We start from the raw sequence: 18,638 nt of genomic DNA, 5'->3' as shown, positions 1-18,638 counted from the left end.
TCAAGTTCACCGTATGAGGGTCGAATATTAGCTTCTTGTTGCGAACGAATTGTAAATCCTTCCCCGGAAATTATTCATCTTGCTTAATCTCCAGATTATACTTAAAGTTCTAAGTCATAGCTCTCCACTAAAGTAAAATATAACATTGGTTAGCATTACAGAAATAGTATTTAGTAAATGCCAGCTAAACAATAATTTATATGAGAAAGCTATTAATTTTTTCAAGTAAGGTTTTGTTTATGAATTTCAATTTATTTTTCAGACAGCTTTGTTTTCAAGAAATTGCAATACAATATCTTACATTTATAAAATTGCAAAAATTGAAAACGAATAAGATTATTATCTTTAATACTTTCATGTCTTTGACCCACAATTTTTAAAAGCCTATCCGCTAAACAATTAAAAAGTTACCCACCCTGAAAACGTAGCTTCCATTTAAAGGAAGAATGCGATTTTTCATTAACCATTAACCACAAATGGGGGACATTAGCACTTTGGAATCTTATTTTTTGGGGAATTTCATTAATCATTGATTGAATGAATGCACGACATGTCGGCATGCAATCTGTCAATATTTTTGTTTATAAATATGAGTGGGCGAGTGTTTTTAGTTTTTAAGATGATGAAGTAAAAGAAAAATCTAGGAATTCTTTTGAAATCTCAGCTCAAAATCCAAGTATTTTTATTAGAATATTAAAAACACGAACTTGTACTTACGAATGTTTTAAGTGCTCGTTATCAGCCAAGTTTTTCCCCAAGACATTAAGTAATCTGCAAATTAAATTGATTAATATATGTACATATGTATAGTCTAAATCACAAACCCTTTATTACTTCTGGGAAGACATTCGTCACTAGTTTGGAAATCGGAAATGCCAGCACAGATCGGTTTGCAACCTGTTTTTTAAAGGTGTTTGGACTTTTTGCTTGTTGCTTTGCAAAAGTGGTACAAAAAAAGAACCGAACAAAGAACGGAGAGTTCAACCGATCGGGAGATCGGGATGTGGCCAGTAGGCGGGAGTCCCCTGTGATTCTCTGGCGGAACGTAAGCTCTAGAATAAATCGCAAAAGCTTGGATCGCTGGCGGTGATAAAAACGCCTGATAAGCCAGCGAGAGCAGTTCTCATCCGGCATTAGATCTTAGCTCATCATGTTCGCCGCTCGCTTAGTTTCACCTTTTCTTGTGGTTGCCACAGTTTCGCTGGTGCTCCTTATGGTCACCATGGCCCCCGTCTCCGCTGGAAAGCAGCGCCAACGAGCGGCCAATTGTCCAACCATCAAGTTGAAACGCCAATGGGGCGGTAAACCATCGCTGGGCCTCCATTACCAAATCCGTCCTATTCGCTATGTGGTAATCCATCACACAGTCACCAGCGAGTGCAGCGGATTGCTCAAGTGCGCCGAGATTCTCCAGAACATGCAGAGCTATCATCAAAACGAGTTGGATTACAATGATATCAGTTACAAGTAAGGATCATGTATTTGTGTATTTGTACATTATATACTATACCACTTCAGCTGAAATGCTACGTTTGTACATATCTGGTGATCTTTTACAGCTTCCTGATTGGCAGTGATGGCGTTGTTTACGAGGGCACCGGCTGGGGATTGCGAGGAGCTCACACCTATGGCTATAATGGCAATGGCACGGGCATTGCCTTTATCGGTAACTTTGTGGGTAAGTTTTTAAGTGTATCAACTCCTCAGAATATAGCACTATATGAACACAATCTTTAACAGATAAGCTTCCAACGGCTGCAGCTCTGCAAGCGTGCAAAAATCTTCTTGCCTGCGGAGTCCAGCAAGGGGAATTAAGTGAAGATTATGCCTTGATCGCTGGCTCTCAGGTGATCAGCACCCAGAGTCCCGGACTAACACTATATAACGAGATTCAGGAGTGGCCGCATTGGCTCTCAAATCCATAAACAACCGCTACACAAAATTGTAATACTTGTCGATAGCCGCTTAGAAAAGAAAACAAACTTACAGTTACAAAAGTGTTATCGCGTTTTCGATTTATCGATTTACAGTGCAACGATTTTAGCTATAGTTTTAATCCATAAAAATAAGATATGCGGAGATAATTCAAATTATTAATTAAATAAATAAACTTTGTGCTGTGTTGAGTAGTTTTTTTATTTAATATTTTTCTACTTTTTTTTTTGTCATAATTTACAAAAAGTTTTCCGTTTTTGTCATAAAAATATATATGAATATATAGATAGTATATGCTGCGTCTTATACTTATATATACGTAGTTACGAAACTTCGCGCTACAGACATAACTTTTGGGTGTGGGCGATAACATTTTGCTGGCGAAAACAACTAAGCGGTTTAAATAGAAAAAAAAGATATATGGAAAACGTTACATATATTGTTTGGTGTTTACTGGTAAAATCCCGCACTTTAGTTATCGCATTTCATTTCTTTCTCCTCCATACTTATTTACTAAGGTCTTGCTACTAAATTTAGGCCAGATAAAAATTAGAGATGTAAAAAAAAATGAAAGTGGCATAAGAGTGACAAAAAAGATCCAATTGATAAAAGAAATAGCATTCAAATAGGTTTTGAATGAAATCATCATTGACAGTTCGATCATTGCAATGTTTATTTAATTTGTGCCAATAGAAATGAATTCAAATTCAATTTTCTATTAAACTATAGGTTTGAAATGTGTTTCAAAAATCTTCAGCTTACCAGAAACTGAATCAAATATTCATAACAAAATCTGCACAAGTTAAACAAAAATTGGCAATGCAAACAGTAATGACTTTTTTCAATTGCCGGACCTGTCAGCTAGTTGCAGACTTCATATTGTTAAATTCACCTTTTCCCCAAGGCAGGTCAATAATTATAGTCGGCTCTTTAACTACGACTTGACCGCCCCGGGGATCGGGAAGTGCTGGGGGAACTACCCCCGTCCTCCTTTCCTCAGTCGTCGCTTTCCTCGAACGTTGGACTGCTGGGCGAGTAAGCCGGACTCGTCGGACTATAATGTGATGGCGCCGTCGGCGAGTACATCGGCGACGTGGGAGAATAGTTGCGGGCCGTGGGCGTGTACGTTGGCGAAGTGGGCGAGTACTTCGTGCTGCTCGGCGAATAGATGGACATGTTTGGTGAATACCGTGGACTCGTCGCAGAGTAGGTCGATCCAGTGGGACTGTACTGGTTCGAAGGCGAGTGCTGCGGCGAACTGGGCGAGTACAGCGGTGAAGTCGGTGAGTACTTAGGCGAGGCTGGGGAGTACTGAGGTGATCCTGGTGTATATTGTGGAGATCCAGGCGAGCCATCGTACGATGGTGACGGTGGCGAATACGTGGGCGATGTCGGTGAATACTTCACCCCCGTCTGCGAGTAAGCAGGCGATGCTGGAGAATAATGCGGCGAGGCTGAGTAATTCGGACTGGTCGGCGAGTATGAAGGAGTTACGGGCGTATAGTTCGGACTCGTTGGCGAGTACGAAGGCGATGTTGGCGAATAGCAAGGCGACGTTGGTGAGTACGAAGGACTCGACGGCGAATAGGATGGTGATGTCGGCGAGTAGGATGGTGAATTGGGTGAATAATTGGACGAGCTGGGGGAGTACGCATTGCCTGGTGAATACATGGTGCTACCACTGCCCGCAAACGACGGACTCGACTGGAATTGCGGTGTAGGCGAATACACTGGAGATGTTGGGGAGTATCCGGATGAAGATGGCGAGTAACCTGTCGATTGCGGATTGAAGTTTGGCGTTGTCGAGGCATAACGTGAACTTGCTGTCGCATATAGCGGCGATGTCGGCGAATAGTTTGGACTCGAGGGAGAGTAATTGGGCGAAGCTCCACTAGGCGATGACGCTGTGTAGTTCGGACTCGTTGGGGAATAAGAGGGAGAAACGCTCGGCGAGGCTGGAGAGTAAGGCGACATTGATGGACCCGGTGAACTGGGCGATGAGCCTGGATGAGCTGGCGACCAGCTGGGAGACATTCCGGATGCATCCGAAGCAGCTGAGGGCGAGAAACTTGGTCCACCGGGAGTCATGGCGCTCACTGCAAGCACAAGAAAGAAAGAGAAGGAAAATGTCAGGTGAAAATTAAAAATAAAATAGGATGTCCATAATTCGACAAAAGATGATGTACTTACCATGGCCTGGTGGAGAGAAATAACGCGGCGTGTTGCAGTTCACCCATGGCGTCATCGGTGGCGTCATGCTAGGCGTGGATCCGCCGCCAATGAACATTGCAGCTCCGCCCAGCATGCTGCTGCCCAACGTATTAGGAATCTCAATACCGAATCGACACTTCTCCGCATCGAGAAGTAGATCGAAGCAGCCAGTGCCCATCTTCGGCAGTTGACCCATGATAATGTTCTCAGATACGCCTCTCATGGGATCAGTTTCAGCGTGGGCTGCGGCATCCATCAGCACGTCCACCGTCTCCTCGAAGGAACAACGCATAAGGGCACCAGTGTCTTGTCTGTTAATGCCGTGACGAGTGATGGCCATCAAATGGCCCTTGGCGGTCATCACATCGCACAACAAAGCCAAATGACGATAGTTCACGTACAAGCCGTAGAACTGGAGCACAGCGTTCATCTCCTTTTCGACAGACTTTCGCACCGCCTCAATGCCCAGCACTTGGAAGATCTCGCAGATATCGTTTGAGGATGTTCGGATTGGATCCACATCGCGTTCCGACAGCACCTTCATCATCGAAGTACCATCTGTCTCGAGCAACCACTCGCCAATGGCCTTAAATTCTCCGGTCTCCGTGATCACGATACGCTTCTTACTGTCGGTCTGTGGCAAATGCATATACACTTTGCCAATGGCTTCAATGCCCTGCAATGTCATGTCAGACAGCATGTTGGCCTCAATACAGCGCAGGAACATATCGTCCTCCATCTTATCGACGGCCTCGTCCTCGTCCTGGAACTTGTTCTCCTCGTTGTTCATGATCCTTATGCGCAACACCAGCTTGTCAGCATTGTCGTCGTTGAAGATACAATTAAGATCCTCACCGAAGCCGACGTTGATCTTCTCAGCAATCTGTTCCATGGTCAGCTTCTTGTCCGTCATACGCTTGCGATCTAACTCAATACGAAGCAGCCAGGGCGAAATGCGAGTGGGATCAAAATCAGGCATTTCATAGTAGACATTAACGAACTCTTGATCTTCGGATATCACTGTTCTTTGTGGATCCGGATCGTAGTAAATAGCCGTATTGGCCGTGACCTTGCGCAGCGTAGTATGCTCCAGCCGGCACAGCACATTCTTGGCCTTCTCCGCATCGCGGGCAGCACCGCCAGTAAGGAAAACGGTTAGCGAGGGAGCCTTGGGCTTCTTCGATATATTAATGATCTCCTTGAGACGTGGCACTCCCAGTGTCACGTTCTTTGAGGACACACCAGCAAAATGGAAAGTGTTCAGTGTCATCTGAGTAGCGGGTTCACCCAAACTCTGGGCGGCTAAGGCACCCACCATCTCACCGGGATTGGCTTGGGCCTGCTGGAAACGCGTCTCGATTTCTCCTATCAACCACTCAAAGGCCTCTGTGGACAGACGGAACTCTTCTGAAACATATTTCGTACACAGCGTTGAGCGAATCAGGCACTGGAACAGCAGGGTGGCGTTCTCGTTGGCCTGCTTTGATATCCGATCGTTGCCTGTGACAATAACACAACGTTCGAGTAATCCCTTGACTCCCTTGATCACACGCATAGGCGAAAGGTCCGTGGGCAAGCGCTTGTTGATGTGAAAGATCTTCTGGACGTTCCAGATCATACGCTGCAGATTGCACGGCAGTACGACCTTGGAGTCGCCGTTGGGAAAGATTTGTCGCAAGCTGTCTCGGTCGGAAACTAAGCGATCCCACTCAGCCTCCAATTCCTGGATGGCTTCGCTACTGTCGGTCATCTCCTTGATCACATCGTCCGTAAACACCTTTCTCATGTATCGCTCGTTGCTCCAGTCGAACTTGAATCGCTTCTCAAACGCCTTGTTGGACAGTTTCACTGTAGGCATGTTCTGGAATTCTACTAGCTCACCGCAAAGACCATCCTCGCCGTAACGCAACTGAATCAGCTGTCCCACCGAGTTACGCACAGTTCCATCGTAGTTGACCATCACCGACTCCATAGCCTTTATAAGACGTCGCTGAATGTAACCGGTTTCAGCAGTCTTTACAGCAGTATCAATAAGACCCTCACGACCACCCATAGCGTGGAAATAAAACTCCGAGGGTGTCAGGCCGGCCAGATACGAGTTCTCCACGAAACCACGGGACTCAGGACCGTAATCGTCTTTGATGAAATGGGGAAGAGTGCGCTTGCGGAAACCATACGGGATTCGTTTACCCTCAACGTTCTGCTGGCCCACACAAGCAATAACCTGGAAGAGATGGACTTTTTTAATCCAAGTTAAAAAGAAAATCCTTTAAAAAAATATACCTGTGAGATATTAATGTTGGAACCCTTAGAACCAGACACCACCATAGCCTTTAGATTGTTGTATTCAGTAAGCGACTTCTTGGCCGAGCCACCAGTCTTGTCACGAGCATCGTTTAGAATACGATTCACCTTATTTTCGAAAGTTTGACGCAGTGTATTACCCGGTGTGGGCTCCAGCTCCATGTTGTGGGCCTTTTGAATGACGTTTATCACGTCATCTTTGGCTTTCTTGATGGCCTGCTGAATCTCGTTATAAGTCTGCGGATCGGCAATGGTGTCACCAATACCGATACTATGGCCCTCAAGTAGCAGCCAATTATTGATCACGGTCTGAATGTTACCGTAGAACCGACCAGCGATATCGTGACCAAGTTCCAAGAAACAAATATGCAGGAGCGAACCTGCCGAAGTACCCAGCGTCTTTTTGCAGAGAATACCCATGATGAGTTCGCCGTGTTCCACCATTACCTTGGTGTCACCGGGCGAAATCCACTTGTACGGCCCATCATCCTCTTCGTCTGGATGTGTGGAATGCGTACGTATCATGTTCACGTTGCCGGGGATGATCAGGGAGAATATCTGTTTGCCAGTCCATAGGGGACGCGGTTTTAGGATACAAGGCTGTGGCATTTTACCGTCCCACGTCGGCAGGAACATCAACAGATTCATAACCTGTTCGCGAGTGATGAACACATCGCGCTTGGTCATCTTTCGCACCGCAGTCAGAGTGTCCTGCACAATACCCATGACAGGTTTGTTTGCCTGGGGCGTAATGATCTGTCTGGGTGTGATGTGGATGTTCTCCACCTCTGCACGCGTTTCCATAGACTGTGGAACGTGCAGATTCATTTCATCGCCGTCAAAATCGGCATTGTAGGGCGATGTACACGAGAGGTTCATACGGAACGTCGACCAGGGCAGGACTTTCACCCTGTGCCCCATCATACTCATTTTATGCAGCGTTGGCTGTCGGTTGAAGATCACCAAATCGTCGTCGCGCAAATGCCGCTCCACCTTGTAGCCGCATTGCAGATGCAGGTCAGAGGATTTCGGATGGAAACGAAGATCTATACGCTCGCCATTATCACGCACAATGTACTTGGCTCCCGGATACTGTGAGTTACCTCTCCGCACAAGCTCCTGCATGCGATCAATGTTGAAAGGTGTAACCAGTTCGGGAAAGGTCAGATTTTGGGCAATAGAACGCGGTACACCGACCTGATCGATACGCAGATTTGGATCGGGGGTGATGACAGTACGAGCGGAGAAATCCACACGTTTACCCATCAAGTTTCCACGAATCCTACCCTCCTTACCCTTGAGACGGGCTTTGATGGCTTTGAGTGGTTTGCCCGATTTCTGCATGGCCCTGGGCATTCCTGGCATATCATTGTCCACCAAGGTGGCTACGTGAAACTGCAGCATCTTGATGTTCTCCTGGATAACGTGCGCTGCCGCTCCACTGGATTCGTTCTTTCGCAGCTCATTGTTTGCCTTGATAATATCGGACAGCTTATGTGTCAAATCATCTTGGTTCTTGGCTGCACCAAACATAACAACTGCCGGACGTACGGCCAGAGGTGGTACGGGTAGGACAGTGACAATCATCCAATCGGGACGTGCATACTTGGGGTCCATGCCAAGAATAAAACACTCCTCGTCGGTGATGTGCTTGAGAATCTCCCAAACGCGCTCTGCCGATACCACGATCTTCTTCTCCTGTGAGTCCTCGTTGGGATGCTTCCATTCGGCAGTGAGATCGAGACCTGTCCGCCGAATCGATGGCTGGTAGTGACCGCAACCACCGTGGCCGGGTTTCTTGTTTGGATCCGGCTGTTGGTTGTCCTTGGTCAGATCCATGTCCTCGCCGCCCTCGCAAATAGTCTTGCCTTTGCACAGATCATAGACGTAGGCCAGACGCTTTCGTGGCTGTCCCTTGGATTTCATCACGATCTCCTTGATCTTCGGATTGTGGGGTGAGACCAGCATTTTGGAACAATAGAAGCACACACAGCGCAAGATCTTGATTGTCTTAGTAATGAAACCGATGTGGAACACGGGTTTGGCCAAGTCGATATGACCAAAATGGCCGGGACATTCGGTCATGTTGCCGGCGCACGTCTGGCAACGGGACGTCCTGTCAATGACACCTTGTCGCGGATCCATAAGACCACCAAGTTTTGGACGGCCACCTTCCATAGTTTCTGCGAACTGGACGCCACCCTCTGTGACGGACATACGGCGCTGTAACCAGGGATAGAGTGTGTCATTAAAAATCGAGTTGGCTTTAAAAATTGACTTTTTATTGGTACTTCCAGTTTCAATCCCTTTTAAAATATATTGAAAGTCAGACCAATAAGTTTGACTATGCTCTTAAAGAAGTTATTCTATAAATTCCTTATACAAGGCATAAGGCATTTGTTAACCTTTTAGCCATCACGGTTTTAAAAATATCTATGGTTTTTTGATAACTATTTTTAAAGACTATCTTAAAATAAGCTACACATTGATTTTGATAAGACGATACCATTATATAAAAAACTAAATATTGAGAAGTGTTAAAACCAAGATCTCTTAATAAATCTATAACATGGCAAAATCTTTATAACATATACCAAATTTGTATAACCTATACAGTACTTGAACTTGCGATCTGTATATACTCATTTTTTACCTTCCTAGATATATATAGAAGATATAATCCCAATCCAAATCGAAATATTGTATTAAGAAGTTCTTGACCTTGCCCTTCACATCCTCAGGCTTTTAAAAGATTTTTCAGTTTATATTTATAAATTTATATAAAGCATTAAACTTAAGATTACTATATAATGGCTAAACTATATACATATATAAACCGTGTTCCTTCGACCCAAACCAAATAATTTCGATGTAACCTCGCACAAAGGGCAACAAAACACACAGGGCTACATGTATGCATATAATAAAATTAATTTATATATTTTTGTACGCATATGTTTGTAAGTGGTGTTAGATTGAAAATTTTTTTCAGTATTCTCGTTAACAAAATTTTTAAAATCTTTTTTTTCAATATGGCGTCGAACGGAGCTGAGCTGCACTTACAATTTCATCAGGTGACAAAATGCCAAACTGTACGCGCTTCACCTGGCGCAGCGGCGCCTTCGAGTCCGTGGTGGTACTCATCCTGGTTGGTGGTGGCCCCTAGGCCACAACACAGAACCTTTGGCGAAAGACGACGGCAATTCCTAGATAAATGGGGGCTACTTTCTGTTTTTCTGCTGCGTCGTCACACTTTTCACCTCGTGCGATCGGACAAATGGAAACGCACGAAAGGACGGGGATTGGGCAAAAACAAAGTTTGGGTAAACAATCACCGTTTGTTGCTGGCTCCCTGACCGTGCATTCTATAACATTCGGTCTCTACAGGCGGTTGCGAGTGCGAATTTCCCCGTTTTTTTACGCGATGCGATGTGAAAACGCGGACAACGCCGACCGAAAAGTGTGACTGAATAGTGTAACTTAAAAAATACCACAACAAAATATGGTCATACTACAAAGGTTGCCAGATGATTTAAAAGTGTGTTCTTGACTATAGCTAGGGTTTAAGTATTTAATATCAAAATAAATGACTTAATCAACATAAAAATGAATTTAGAACAAATAAAATAATATAGAAATTTGTTACAATAGACATTTTCAAGCCCCCAAATTTGTGAAGCTAAAGATATTTTCCGATATTTTACTGCCCTCTCCAAAAATGACATGTGGCAGCTCTGACAGCAGTGTTGACCGGTCAGAGCGGTCAAGCAATCAGCTGTGCCGTGCGATCCGTTTTGGGTAATTACGACAATAATCAAACGCAATAGCAGCGAAGACCGGAAAACCAGTGGAACGATGAGTGAGGCCGGCACCAACGCGGATGCAGTGGTGGCCGAAAAGGAGCGCAAGTTTCGCATCCAGGGTGGGTTGTCCTATCCCGTCTGGCAATTATTTTCCTGACCTGACTGGAGTACACCTTCTCATCCACTTTGCAGCCGCCGCCTTTCTGGGATTGGTGGGCGGTGTATCCGCTCTGTTCGGATTCTCCCGCACTCTAGCCACCGCGAAGAAAACGGACAGCAAGGTCCTCCAGCAGGCTGGAACCCGACAGGGGCTGATCCTAATGGACGAGGGCGCCACCCTTGCCCTGCGTGCATTGGGCTGGGGTACTCTGTACGCCGTCATGGGCACCGGTGCCTTCTGCTACGGCTTTTGGAAGCTGTCCGGAGCCAAAGACGTGGGCCCTTCCTCTAGTTTAAAATTAGAATTCCTATCTAATTATATTATTTAATTTGCAGTTCCAAGAGTTCCGCCTTAAGATGGGCAACGCACTGCCAAGAATCACCAAGGACGAACCACCAGCCAGCCGCACCGACTTCGAGAGCCTCACGGACCTCATGAAGTACCTGGCCGCCTGGAATAAGGAATGAGCAGCTCACAAAAATACATATACACAATTTAAATTAAACCTAATGCCTAAGTAGACTTGAACATAAACCAAAACATTTGTTAACTTGAGTTTACATATAGGCAAATGTTATCTTTATAAGATTTGAAGTTTGATTATTTTTTTTTTGTTATTTCTTACTTTGGGAACGGTTTTAAGCCTTGATCAAATTCAAATTCTATAACTCTAAAATTCCCTTGAGTGCAACTTTTTTGATAATATAAGTATTTATATTTGATTTACCTTAAATTAGGTGTAATCTTCGGAGTCTTAAATTTCAGTAATCTGCCAACTACTGACCCTAGCATTACTTATCTATTCCTTAGCTCTGAAGGATTGCCTATTTTCGATCATGATTAATGGGTGATCATCGTTCGTCGGCTAGATTCTTCTGTATAGCGTTGTTGATCAAAGCGTTTCGCATGAATTGGTGATGATCCTCTAGATTGCTCTGCAGTTCCACCATGTCCTCGTGCTCCGTCTGAAACCGGATGGCAGCATTTGTTATTGCCAAAGAGCTTCGCACGAAGTTCTGCAAATTGGGACCCTGATCTAGGTATCTCTGCTGCTCCTTGTTGGGCTGAAAATTCGGTTTTCGTTTGTCCGTATACAGAACAGCATTCATCACGAAATCAAAAAATTTGTGCTGCTCTTTCTGAGCGCGTTCCTTGTATTGCTGCACCTCATTCTCTTCGGTGCTGGGTCCCCAAACTGAAATAAAAACCATATATATTTAAGAACATATTATATTTTGCTGTCAAGGAGGCCACTTACTTCCCTCCAAATCAATGTTGAACAAAGTGCTGACTTCATAGGGTCGCGGTTTTAGAGTTGCCTCCAGCAAAGCGGGCACGTCCTGGATATCAATGTCGGAGAGGTCGCCGCACGACAGCTCACCAGCACTCACGTTGCCCACGTTTGGCAATAAAGTAGAACGACGTACAAACGTCATTGGGAGTTTTTCTGGACTCTTAGTAGGATCCATCGCGTCGTTTTTTGTTTTTAAATCCATAATAACTTACCAACACTACTTTATTGGTCAGGGAATCCAATATGGCTTTTTTCAAGCTATTAAAAAATGCGATTCGCACGGATTACACAATCTGGCTTTTTTTGTGAATCACTACAAATAATTGTAGTTTAGCAGTAAAAACTTCTTCCTTAACAAAAAAGAAACATTTTTTTTTGAGAACTAAATAGTAAAGTAGGCACACTTTTTCTTTCATACTATTGTCGACAATCCAGACAGATTCATAGTAGATTCATATATATTTCACAAAATCCCAAATTTTATATTTCCCAAAATTAAAACAATGGTTTACGCAAACGTTTTGCGAATGCTTTCTCTTCTGGTGGGCTGCTTATATCCGGCATTCGCGTCCTACAAGGATCTGGAACGGTCTCAAAACGGTCACAGACACTGCGATGAGGACCTTCGCATGTGGTTGTCCTACTGGATCACCTATGGCGTCTATATGGTCTTCGATTATCTGACATCAAGTCTAGATTCAATTGTTCCATTTCTTAACGAGTTCAAGGTGCTCTTACTGTTTTGGATGTTGCCCACTGTAGGCGGAGGCAATGAGGTGATATACGAGGAGTTCCTGCGATCCTTCTTCAACAACAATGAGCTCTCCTTTGACCAGGTTCTAACGCAAGCTACTTTGACTGGAGGTCACTTAGTGGGTCAACTTATAAGTTCATTTGTTGGCTATCTTATGACTGTGGCGGATAGCTGTCTGCTGTCCCGTGGACATCGTCCTGCCCTTCAAATTACGCCCAGCATCGAGGATCTTGTGAACGATGCTATAGCCAAGAGGCAGTTGCAAGAGAAACGGAAGCAGATGCCAAACCTATCCGACACCATTAATGAAGTCCTGGGAGACAAGACCAATAAAGATAGCTTTGAATTTCTAAGTGAATCCGAATCGGATTTGTTGGTCCTCAAGGATCACATTTCAAGACCTAAAGAAAAACCAGAAACCCCGCCTAAGCCAATGCGCCCGACATCCCAGCCCGACGAGGAAATGAATCTCAATCTGGAAATGGCTTAAAATGTTTGGATCCTTCAAGCCGCAAAGGCCTTGTAATAAATATGTACATATATATTCCACAAAAAAGCTAATTAATATGAATATCACACAAATATGTGTATCAATTATAATGTATAATAATAAAATGCAGAGGGCATATAAATTGGTCTCTTTAAGTCATTTGTTGTATAGAAATTTTAAAACATCTAACTTTGTTACCTTTTCAGCTATTTTTCCGTTCATAGCTTATATATCTGCACAAACCGTCGCGACATGTCTGGCGCAACTTCTATGCTCGATCCGGCAACGCCCCCGTCAAACAACTCAGCAAAGAAACGACTCAAAAACAGCTGCATTTAACGCGATTGGATTTGCGATTTGTGTCTTTCCTTTTATGAGATGATATGCCGACTCTGTCTGGAAGATGCTGAGCAAGGGGTGCCCATTTTTGGTCAGGACCCGTCATCGGCACAACCGGCGCTGCGCCAGCTGGCGGAGCTGATCGAGCGACATCTGCAGCTGGTGGTGAGTAGATTTCAACTTGGAATCCATGTCCTATTAGGGAAAACGCCTAACTTATCAATACGTATTAATCCTTCCCAGTTGGCGGCCAACGACGCGGTATCAACGTGTCTGTGCAACCGCTGTTGGCGACAGCTGACCGAGATCGAGCATTTCTGCTCCATGGTGGCAGACAAGCAACGGTCGTTGCACCGTTCGCTGCAGCTAAAGACGGAACTGCCAGAGTTACCGGAACTAACCGAACCGGAGCCCGCCTTGGTCGTGTGGAACACGGAATCGCCCATTGAGCCGAAGCTGAATTACGAGGGCGATGACATCAAGGATCACATACTGTGCGAGCCGGTTATAGACGCCCTGTCCGCAGGCGATGAGAAGGATAGTGACTATGGCGACACGTTTGAGCCGGACTTTGAACCGGAAATGCAGCCGGATGACGAGCCAGAACCAGATCCCGTAAAGCCACGCCCTAGAGGAAGACCACGCAAAACGCCGCTGCAGCAGACGCATCAAATCATCAAGAGGAAGTACGAGAAGCGAAAGCAGCAAAACAAAACCAAGATCACAGAGTTATCTTTAAGAGAGTCAAGAGCCAGGTTAAGGGAGCTTAAACGAAGCAGTACTGGTGCAGAAGAGGATCAAGAAGAGGACGAAGACGAGGAAGAGGAGGATACAGAGCCAGCTCCAGATGCCGACGAGCAACCAAAGCCACGCGGCAAACGCGGCCGACCCAAAACTAAGAAACTGGTCACTGCCGACGATAATGACGATCCTTCAGAGGTGCCCGTCAAGCGCAGTAGCATTAAGGAAATGGACGACTATATAGCCGCCAATGTTAAGTTGGACTGTGCAATATGCGCCGCTCCACTGGAGGATTTCAACGATCTCAAGCGCCACTTTCGCGTGGAGCACGACTGCACCGGCTATGTGAAGTGTTGCAATAATCGGTACAAGAAGCGGACACTGTATGTGGACCATCTGCACTGCCACAAAGATCCGCAATACTTTAGTTGCCAGAGCTGTCGAAAGAACTTCCTCAACCGCAACAGCCAGGTGATGCACATGCTGCGCTTCCACTCGCAACAGCAGGAGCTGGTCCACCAGTGTGCAATCTGCGAGGCGCGATTTGCCAAGAAGTTCCTGCTGACCATGCACCTCAAGGGGCACAAGGGCACTGAGAGACCCGAGGTGTGCGACACCTGCGGCAAGACGTGAGTGGTGCTAGTCTGGTAGACAATCCCCTAACGCGATACGTTCTCACATTACAGATTCCGCACCAAGTTTGAGCTGAGCGCCCATGTCAAACGTATGCATGCGGCGGACTTTACGCCCATTATTTGCGATATTTGCGGGACACACTTCAGAAGCAAGGCCAACTTCCTTATCCACAAAAAGGCGCTGCATCCGGACGGGCCCGTGGCGGAGGTGCAGTGTACCCTGTGCGGCCGCTGGCTGCGGGACGAGCGGAGCCTGCGCAAGCATCTGGCTCGCCATGATGACCGCGACGGCGACACCAAGTACCGATGCCTACTCTGCAATGCAGAGAAGTCATCCCGTGCCGCACTCAGCAGCCACATGCGGTACCATCACTCCGCCAAGCGGCACAAGTGCAGTCTCTGCGACAAGGAGTTCAAGCTGCCGAGGGCTTTAGCCGTGAGTTTATCGCAGTAATCAATCTTGATTTGGCTAATCCTTGACTGTTTTCTATAGGAGCATATGGCCACCCACACGGGCATTGATTTGTACCAATGCCAGTTCTGCACAAGGACATTTAAGTCGCACGCAAATATGCACAACCACAAAAAGAAGATGCATCCGAATGACTGGGTGAGAAAGTATTCACAGCCCAGCAGCAGCATTACCTCCTCAACGGCTCCAATCGTTGCTCCTCATCCTCCTCCAGTGGCTGCTCCCGCTGGCCTAGCCGGGCACATGCTACCGCCGCTGGGCGGAATAAGCAAGTCTCTGATTGAAATACCCGATCCCGAAGGCTTCGACTTTGTCAGCAACAGCTCTGTGTGCCCCACGCCCGACTGAATTTGTGTGTGTCTGTCTCTGCTATTTTGTGTATCCATTCCCTGGCTGGGATTTATGTATAAAACCGTACAAATAAACTTGAATAATTACTGTAGTTGTGTGAAAAGCGAGGATCTTTAGTTTAGGATTCATCTTCCGCTTCGTCTGCCTCCTCCTCGTTTTCGGTAAGAATGGTCCGGATCTTCATGAGGAGCTCTTTTTTCACAGCATCCGGAACCATTGTGCGAGCCTTTGGTGTGACCTCTGTGATGAGCTGTTCTACGGTGAAGCTGTTGTTGGTACCCTTCTCTAGCAGAATATTGCGACACATCATGCGTACTTCGTCCCTCCATCCACACTCCGTCAATCGGCTGCACAGCAAGTCCTTGATCTTGGAACGGTCCCCAGTTAGCACCGTGTACTGGTCCACTGTAGCGGAAACGGTCATTCTGGATGAGAGAATGGGATCTAATGCTACAAATTACTTCTCTCTGTTCGTCTTCTTCTTCTACTTCTTCTTGGTCCTTGTCGATTCCGCTGCCTCCGCCTCTGTTCTTCCTTTTTTCTTCCTTGCCCGGTTCGTCGCGTCTGTTTTTTTTGTTTGTCCGGTCCGGTTCGCTGTTGGTGTCGCCGGCGTGGTCAATGCAAGCAATTTGGCTACTTTCTAGCTATCTCGCAGAGACACATTGAAAACTAAAATAAAAGCAGATTCTTAACAGGATTAGTTGACAATAAGTATAATTAATTTCTCAGCTAAGAATATTAGAACTGTGAGCGTCCGATAACCAAATATTAGAGTTGGTTAAGAATTCTTTATGACATTAACATCTTAATAAAGTTGTCAGTTTGGTAAAGACTTTATGAATTTAAATCGGTTAAAAAGAATATTTTTCTTAATCCGAAGGTTAAAATGGTAATTATTTATGTTAATTTATTAGTGTTTTTGTTGCGTATCTGCTGTTATGTTTTCCATCTCACTTAGCAAGCGACAGGGAAAGCCCTCTCTACTTTGGCATCTCTTTCGCTTGACGTTAATTCTGTCCACGATCCGGCAACTCCAGGGCGACGTCTTAAACCGAATTTGTCAGGCTATTAATTGAATTAATTGGTGTTCCTGCAGCCATAGAGCAATGATATGCCGCCTATGCCTGGACGATGCGGAGCACAGTGTTCCGATCTTCGACCAGGAGGACACCACTGATCAGCCAGTGCCCTCCAATCTGGCGGAACTTATTGAGAAGCACCTGCAGTTGGTGGTAAGTAGTTACAAGTCTGTTTAAATTATATTTCCGTGTTTTATTAATTTCAACAGCTCCTGCCCAATGATGCGGTGTCCAAGTGCCTGTGTACCCAGTGCTGGCAGCAATTGGCCGACTTTGAGCAATTCTGTGCCATGGTAATGAAGAAGCAGCTGGGTCTTCAACAGCTGAAAATCGAACCATTCTCCGAGGACGAGGATGCGGACACTAAAGCGCAGATTCTGTGTGAGCCGGAGATCGATGTCAGTCCTGCGGCGGCGGACAACGAAGAGTGCAACGAGATCGACGGGGATGCCAGCAGCAGCAGGAGCAGTAGTATCCAGACAACTAACCGGCGAGGGATGCGCCTGCCCTCGCCCATTAGACGGAGCATGCGACCCCGGTCAGCCTCAACTTCCAAAAGCCGCGTTGTTAAGGCGAAGGCCAAGACGAAGCGCCACCAGGAGGAGGTAGACGAGGATGAGGATATCGAAGGCGACCCGGAGAGCCGGAGCAGCAATAGCCGCGAAATGGACAGCTACATTGCTCTGCACGGGCGTTTAGAGTGCTGCATGTGCGGTGGCGACGATCAGTTTCAGAATTTCGCCGAAATGAAGCGTCATTTCCGGAATCAGCATCAGTCCGCCGGATATGTGGTTTGCTGCCAGAGGCGCTACAAGAAGCGCGCCCTCTACGTGGACCACCTCCGCATGCACAACGATCCGGATTACTTTAGGTACTTTGCCAGCATAAGCATTTGGTGTAGCCCCTACTAATAAATGAACTGCAGGTGCAAGATCTGCTCGAAACAGTTGGTCAGCAGGATAAGCTACGATGTACACATGTTGCGCTTCCACTCCAATGAGGACGAGCTGAGCTTTGCCTGCGATCAGTGTTCCAAGAGATTTTCCAAGCAATTCCTGCTCACAATTCACTCGAGGGTACACCAACAGGAGCGAAAAGAGCAATGCAAGCACTGCGACAGATCGTAAGTAAAAAATTGGAAGTGAACTACGTAGATGTTATGTTAAATTTCATGTTATTTTTATTACTTGTCCACAGCTTCCGCACTGCTGTTGACCTGCGACTGCACATGCGACGCACCCATGACCCTGCCTTTGTGCCCTTTATATGCGACTCGTGTGGCGCCAAGTTCAAGACGAAACAGAACCTGTTGGTGCATAAGCGCACCGTGCACCGCGAGGGCTCCCAGCTGCCGGAAGTACAGTGTCAGGAGTGCCAGGTGTGGCTGTCCGATGAAAATAGTTTGCGCAAGCACATGTATATGCACTTGGATGCCGCCTCGCTGCGGCAGTGGAAGTGCGAGCAGTGTGGTCTGGAAAAGGGCTCGAGGGCGAAGCTGGCAGCGCACATACGCTACCACCATCCGAAGGAGTACCACAAGTGCACGCACTGCGGCAAGGAGTTCAAAAGCAGCCGAGGTCTCGAAGAACACACGGCCACGCACACCGGCCAGGATCTCTACGAATGCGCCTTCTGCGAACGCACTTTCAAAAACTCGGGCAACATGCACAAGCACCGTCGTCAGATGCACGCAGCCCAGGTGGCTGCCCTGCAGCAGCAGAAGAAGGTGCGGCCCAGTAAGCGCAAAGACAAGGGCGACCTGCTACTTGACGTCTTGGCCGCCGGAGGTAAGGAACTGAACCACTCCTTGGGACTGGGCGATATGAATGACTGATTGATTCTAAAAAACCAAATAAACACATTGGATTGATATCAAAGGTGGTGTCTATTTATTTTGATTTAACTTTTGCAATAGATTAATACTTTGAAATGTAAATATAAAAACAAATTTTATTGAAGAACCACCAACTGTCTACAGGAAACCTTAATGGCTTAATCGTTTTAATCTGTTTCAGAAATGATCTTAATATGAGAATTTTTAATTCCTAAATTAAATTACAAGAAAGGTTT

The 18,638-nt window shown here is 46.1% G+C and overlaps 8 protein-coding genes across 11 annotated transcripts; 5 read left to right on the top strand and 3 right to left on the bottom strand.

The window, feature by feature from the left end:
- Window positions 1-1,081: 1,081 nt before the first annotated feature.
- Window positions 1,082-2,121, top strand: LOC108117284 (peptidoglycan-recognition protein SA). Its single transcript, XM_017229641.2, has 3 exons — window positions 1,082-1,467; window positions 1,560-1,678; window positions 1,741-2,121. The coding sequence occupies exons 1-3, from the start codon at window positions 1,151-1,153 to the stop codon at window positions 1,923-1,925; spliced, it is 621 nt and encodes a 206-aa protein (XP_017085130.1). The 5' UTR covers window positions 1,082-1,150; the 3' UTR covers window positions 1,926-2,121.
- Window positions 2,122-2,372: 251 nt separating this feature from the next.
- LOC108117274 (DNA-directed RNA polymerase II subunit RPB1) lies at window positions 2,373-9,903 on the bottom strand. Its single transcript, XM_017229630.2, has 4 exons — window positions 9,514-9,903; window positions 6,430-8,673; window positions 4,126-6,370; window positions 2,373-4,031 (listed from the first exon to the last, which is right to left on the bottom strand). Exons 1-4 carry the CDS (start codon window positions 9,592-9,594, stop codon window positions 2,932-2,934), a joined length of 5,670 nt encoding a protein of 1,889 aa, XP_017085119.1. The 5' UTR covers window positions 9,595-9,903; the 3' UTR covers window positions 2,373-2,931.
- Window positions 9,904-10,186: 283 nt separating this feature from the next.
- On the top strand, window positions 10,187-11,001 carry LOC108116706 (transmembrane protein 242). Its single transcript, XM_017228727.2, has 3 exons — window positions 10,187-10,372; window positions 10,446-10,687; window positions 10,749-11,001. The coding sequence occupies exons 1-3, from the start codon at window positions 10,306-10,308 to the stop codon at window positions 10,878-10,880; spliced, it is 441 nt and encodes a 146-aa protein (XP_017084216.1). The 5' UTR covers window positions 10,187-10,305; the 3' UTR covers window positions 10,881-11,001.
- Window positions 10,988-11,924, bottom strand: LOC108116696. The gene is made up of 2 exons (XM_017228715.2): window positions 11,672-11,924; window positions 10,988-11,608 (listed from the first exon to the last, which is right to left on the bottom strand). Exons 1-2 carry the CDS (start codon window positions 11,907-11,909, stop codon window positions 11,265-11,267), a joined length of 582 nt encoding a protein of 193 aa, XP_017084204.1. The 5' UTR covers window positions 11,910-11,924; the 3' UTR covers window positions 10,988-11,264.
- Window positions 11,925-12,087: 163 nt separating this feature from the next.
- On the top strand, window positions 12,088-13,093 carry LOC108117537 (receptor expression-enhancing protein 2). Of its 2 annotated transcripts, XM_017230050.2 has the most exons (2): window positions 12,088-12,483; window positions 12,544-13,093. In XM_017230050.2, the coding sequence occupies exons 1-2, from the start codon at window positions 12,211-12,213 to the stop codon at window positions 12,949-12,951; spliced, it is 681 nt and encodes a 226-aa protein (XP_017085539.1). In that variant the 5' UTR covers window positions 12,088-12,210; the 3' UTR covers window positions 12,952-13,093. The 2 variants fall into 2 exon arrangements, with proteins under 2 accessions (XP_017085539.1, XP_017085531.1); XM_017230042.2 differs by having other exon boundaries at window positions 12,090-13,093.
- Window positions 13,094-13,221: 128 nt separating this feature from the next.
- On the top strand, window positions 13,222-15,580 carry LOC108117518 (transcription factor grauzone). The gene is made up of 4 exons (XM_017230016.2): window positions 13,222-13,455; window positions 13,534-14,660; window positions 14,718-15,102; window positions 15,160-15,580. The coding sequence occupies exons 1-4, from the start codon at window positions 13,330-13,332 to the stop codon at window positions 15,484-15,486; spliced, it is 1,965 nt and encodes a 654-aa protein (XP_017085505.1). The 5' UTR covers window positions 13,222-13,329; the 3' UTR covers window positions 15,487-15,580.
- Window positions 15,511-16,121, bottom strand: LOC108117550 (enhancer of yellow 2 transcription factor). 3 transcript variants are annotated; one of them, XM_017230062.2, is made up of 2 exons: window positions 15,978-16,121; window positions 15,511-15,933 (listed from the first exon to the last, which is right to left on the bottom strand). In XM_017230062.2, exon 2 carries the CDS (start codon window positions 15,911-15,913, stop codon window positions 15,608-15,610), a length of 306 nt encoding a protein of 101 aa, XP_017085551.1. In that variant the 5' UTR covers window positions 15,914-15,933; window positions 15,978-16,121; the 3' UTR covers window positions 15,511-15,607. The 3 variants fall into 3 exon arrangements, with proteins under 3 accessions (XP_017085551.1, XP_017085558.1, XP_017085563.1); XM_017230069.2 differs by having other exon boundaries at window positions 15,511-15,914; XM_017230074.2 differs by having other exon boundaries at window positions 15,511-15,894; window positions 15,951-16,116.
- A 374-nt stretch (window positions 16,122-16,495) lies between these two features.
- Window positions 16,496-18,527, top strand: LOC108117528 (transcription factor grauzone). Its single transcript, XM_017230029.2, has 4 exons — window positions 16,496-16,721; window positions 16,778-17,439; window positions 17,494-17,691; window positions 17,766-18,527. The coding sequence occupies exons 1-4, from the start codon at window positions 16,596-16,598 to the stop codon at window positions 18,400-18,402; spliced, it is 1,623 nt and encodes a 540-aa protein (XP_017085518.1). The 5' UTR covers window positions 16,496-16,595; the 3' UTR covers window positions 18,403-18,527.
- The last annotated feature ends 111 nt before the right edge of the window (window positions 18,528-18,638 follow it).

This window comes from Drosophila eugracilis, unplaced genomic scaffold (genome assembly GCF_018153835.1).
Source record: "Drosophila eugracilis isolate 14026-0451.02 unplaced genomic scaffold, ASM1815383v1 contig_498, whole genome shotgun sequence".
NCBI lineage: Eukaryota > Metazoa > Arthropoda > Insecta > Diptera > Drosophilidae > Drosophila > Drosophila eugracilis.
Note: the sequence above shows the minus strand (reverse complement) of the source record. Positions and strands in the feature narration are given on the sequence as shown.

Coding starts and splice junctions, on each gene's coding strand:
- LOC108117550 (XM_017230062.2), bottom strand. CDS start 15,913: ATGACCGTTTCCGCTACAGTGGACCAGTACACGGTGCTAACTGGGGAC.
- LOC108116696 (XM_017228715.2), bottom strand. CDS start 11,909: ATGGATTTAAAAACAAAAAACGACGCGATGGATCCTACTAAGAGTCCA. Junction 11,609..11,671: donor CAACATTGATTTGGAGGGAA/GTAAGTGGCCTC, acceptor TTTTTATTTCAG/TTTGGGGACCCAGCACCGAA.
- LOC108117284 (XM_017229641.2), top strand. CDS start 1,151: ATGTTCGCCGCTCGCTTAGTTTCACCTTTTCTTGTGGTTGCCACAGTT. Junction 1,468..1,559: donor TACAATGATATCAGTTACAA/GTAAGGATCATG, acceptor GATCTTTTACAG/CTTCCTGATTGGCAGTGATG. Junction 1,679..1,740: donor CTTTATCGGTAACTTTGTGG/GTAAGTTTTTAA, acceptor AATCTTTAACAG/ATAAGCTTCCAACGGCTGCA.
- LOC108117274 (XM_017229630.2), bottom strand. CDS start 9,594: ATGAGTACCACCACGGACTCGAAGGCGCCGCTGCGCCAGGTGAAGCGC. Junction 6,371..6,429: donor CCAACATTAATATCTCACAG/GTATATTTTTTT, acceptor CATCTCTTCCAG/GTTATTGCTTGTGTGGGCCA. Junction 4,032..4,125: donor TTTCTCTCCACCAGGCCATG/GTAAGTACATCA, acceptor TTGTGCTTGCAG/TGAGCGCCATGACTCCCGGT.
- LOC108117537 (XM_017230042.2), top strand. CDS start 12,211: ATGGTTTACGCAAACGTTTTGCGAATGCTTTCTCTTCTGGTGGGCTGC.
- LOC108117518 (XM_017230016.2), top strand. CDS start 13,330: ATGATATGCCGACTCTGTCTGGAAGATGCTGAGCAAGGGGTGCCCATT. Junction 13,456..13,533: donor AGCGACATCTGCAGCTGGTG/GTGAGTAGATTT, acceptor AATCCTTCCCAG/TTGGCGGCCAACGACGCGGT. Junction 15,103..15,159: donor AGCTGCCGAGGGCTTTAGCC/GTGAGTTTATCG, acceptor TGTTTTCTATAG/GAGCATATGGCCACCCACAC.
- LOC108117528 (XM_017230029.2), top strand. CDS start 16,596: ATGATATGCCGCCTATGCCTGGACGATGCGGAGCACAGTGTTCCGATC. Junction 16,722..16,777: donor AGAAGCACCTGCAGTTGGTG/GTAAGTAGTTAC, acceptor TAATTTCAACAG/CTCCTGCCCAATGATGCGGT. Junction 17,440..17,493: donor AACGATCCGGATTACTTTAG/GTACTTTGCCAG, acceptor AATGAACTGCAG/GTGCAAGATCTGCTCGAAAC.
- LOC108116706 (XM_017228727.2), top strand. CDS start 10,306: ATGAGTGAGGCCGGCACCAACGCGGATGCAGTGGTGGCCGAAAAGGAG. Junction 10,373..10,445: donor GCGCAAGTTTCGCATCCAGG/GTGGGTTGTCCT, acceptor TCCACTTTGCAG/CCGCCGCCTTTCTGGGATTG. Junction 10,688..10,748: donor AGCTGTCCGGAGCCAAAGAC/GTGGGCCCTTCC, acceptor TTTAATTTGCAG/TTCCAAGAGTTCCGCCTTAA.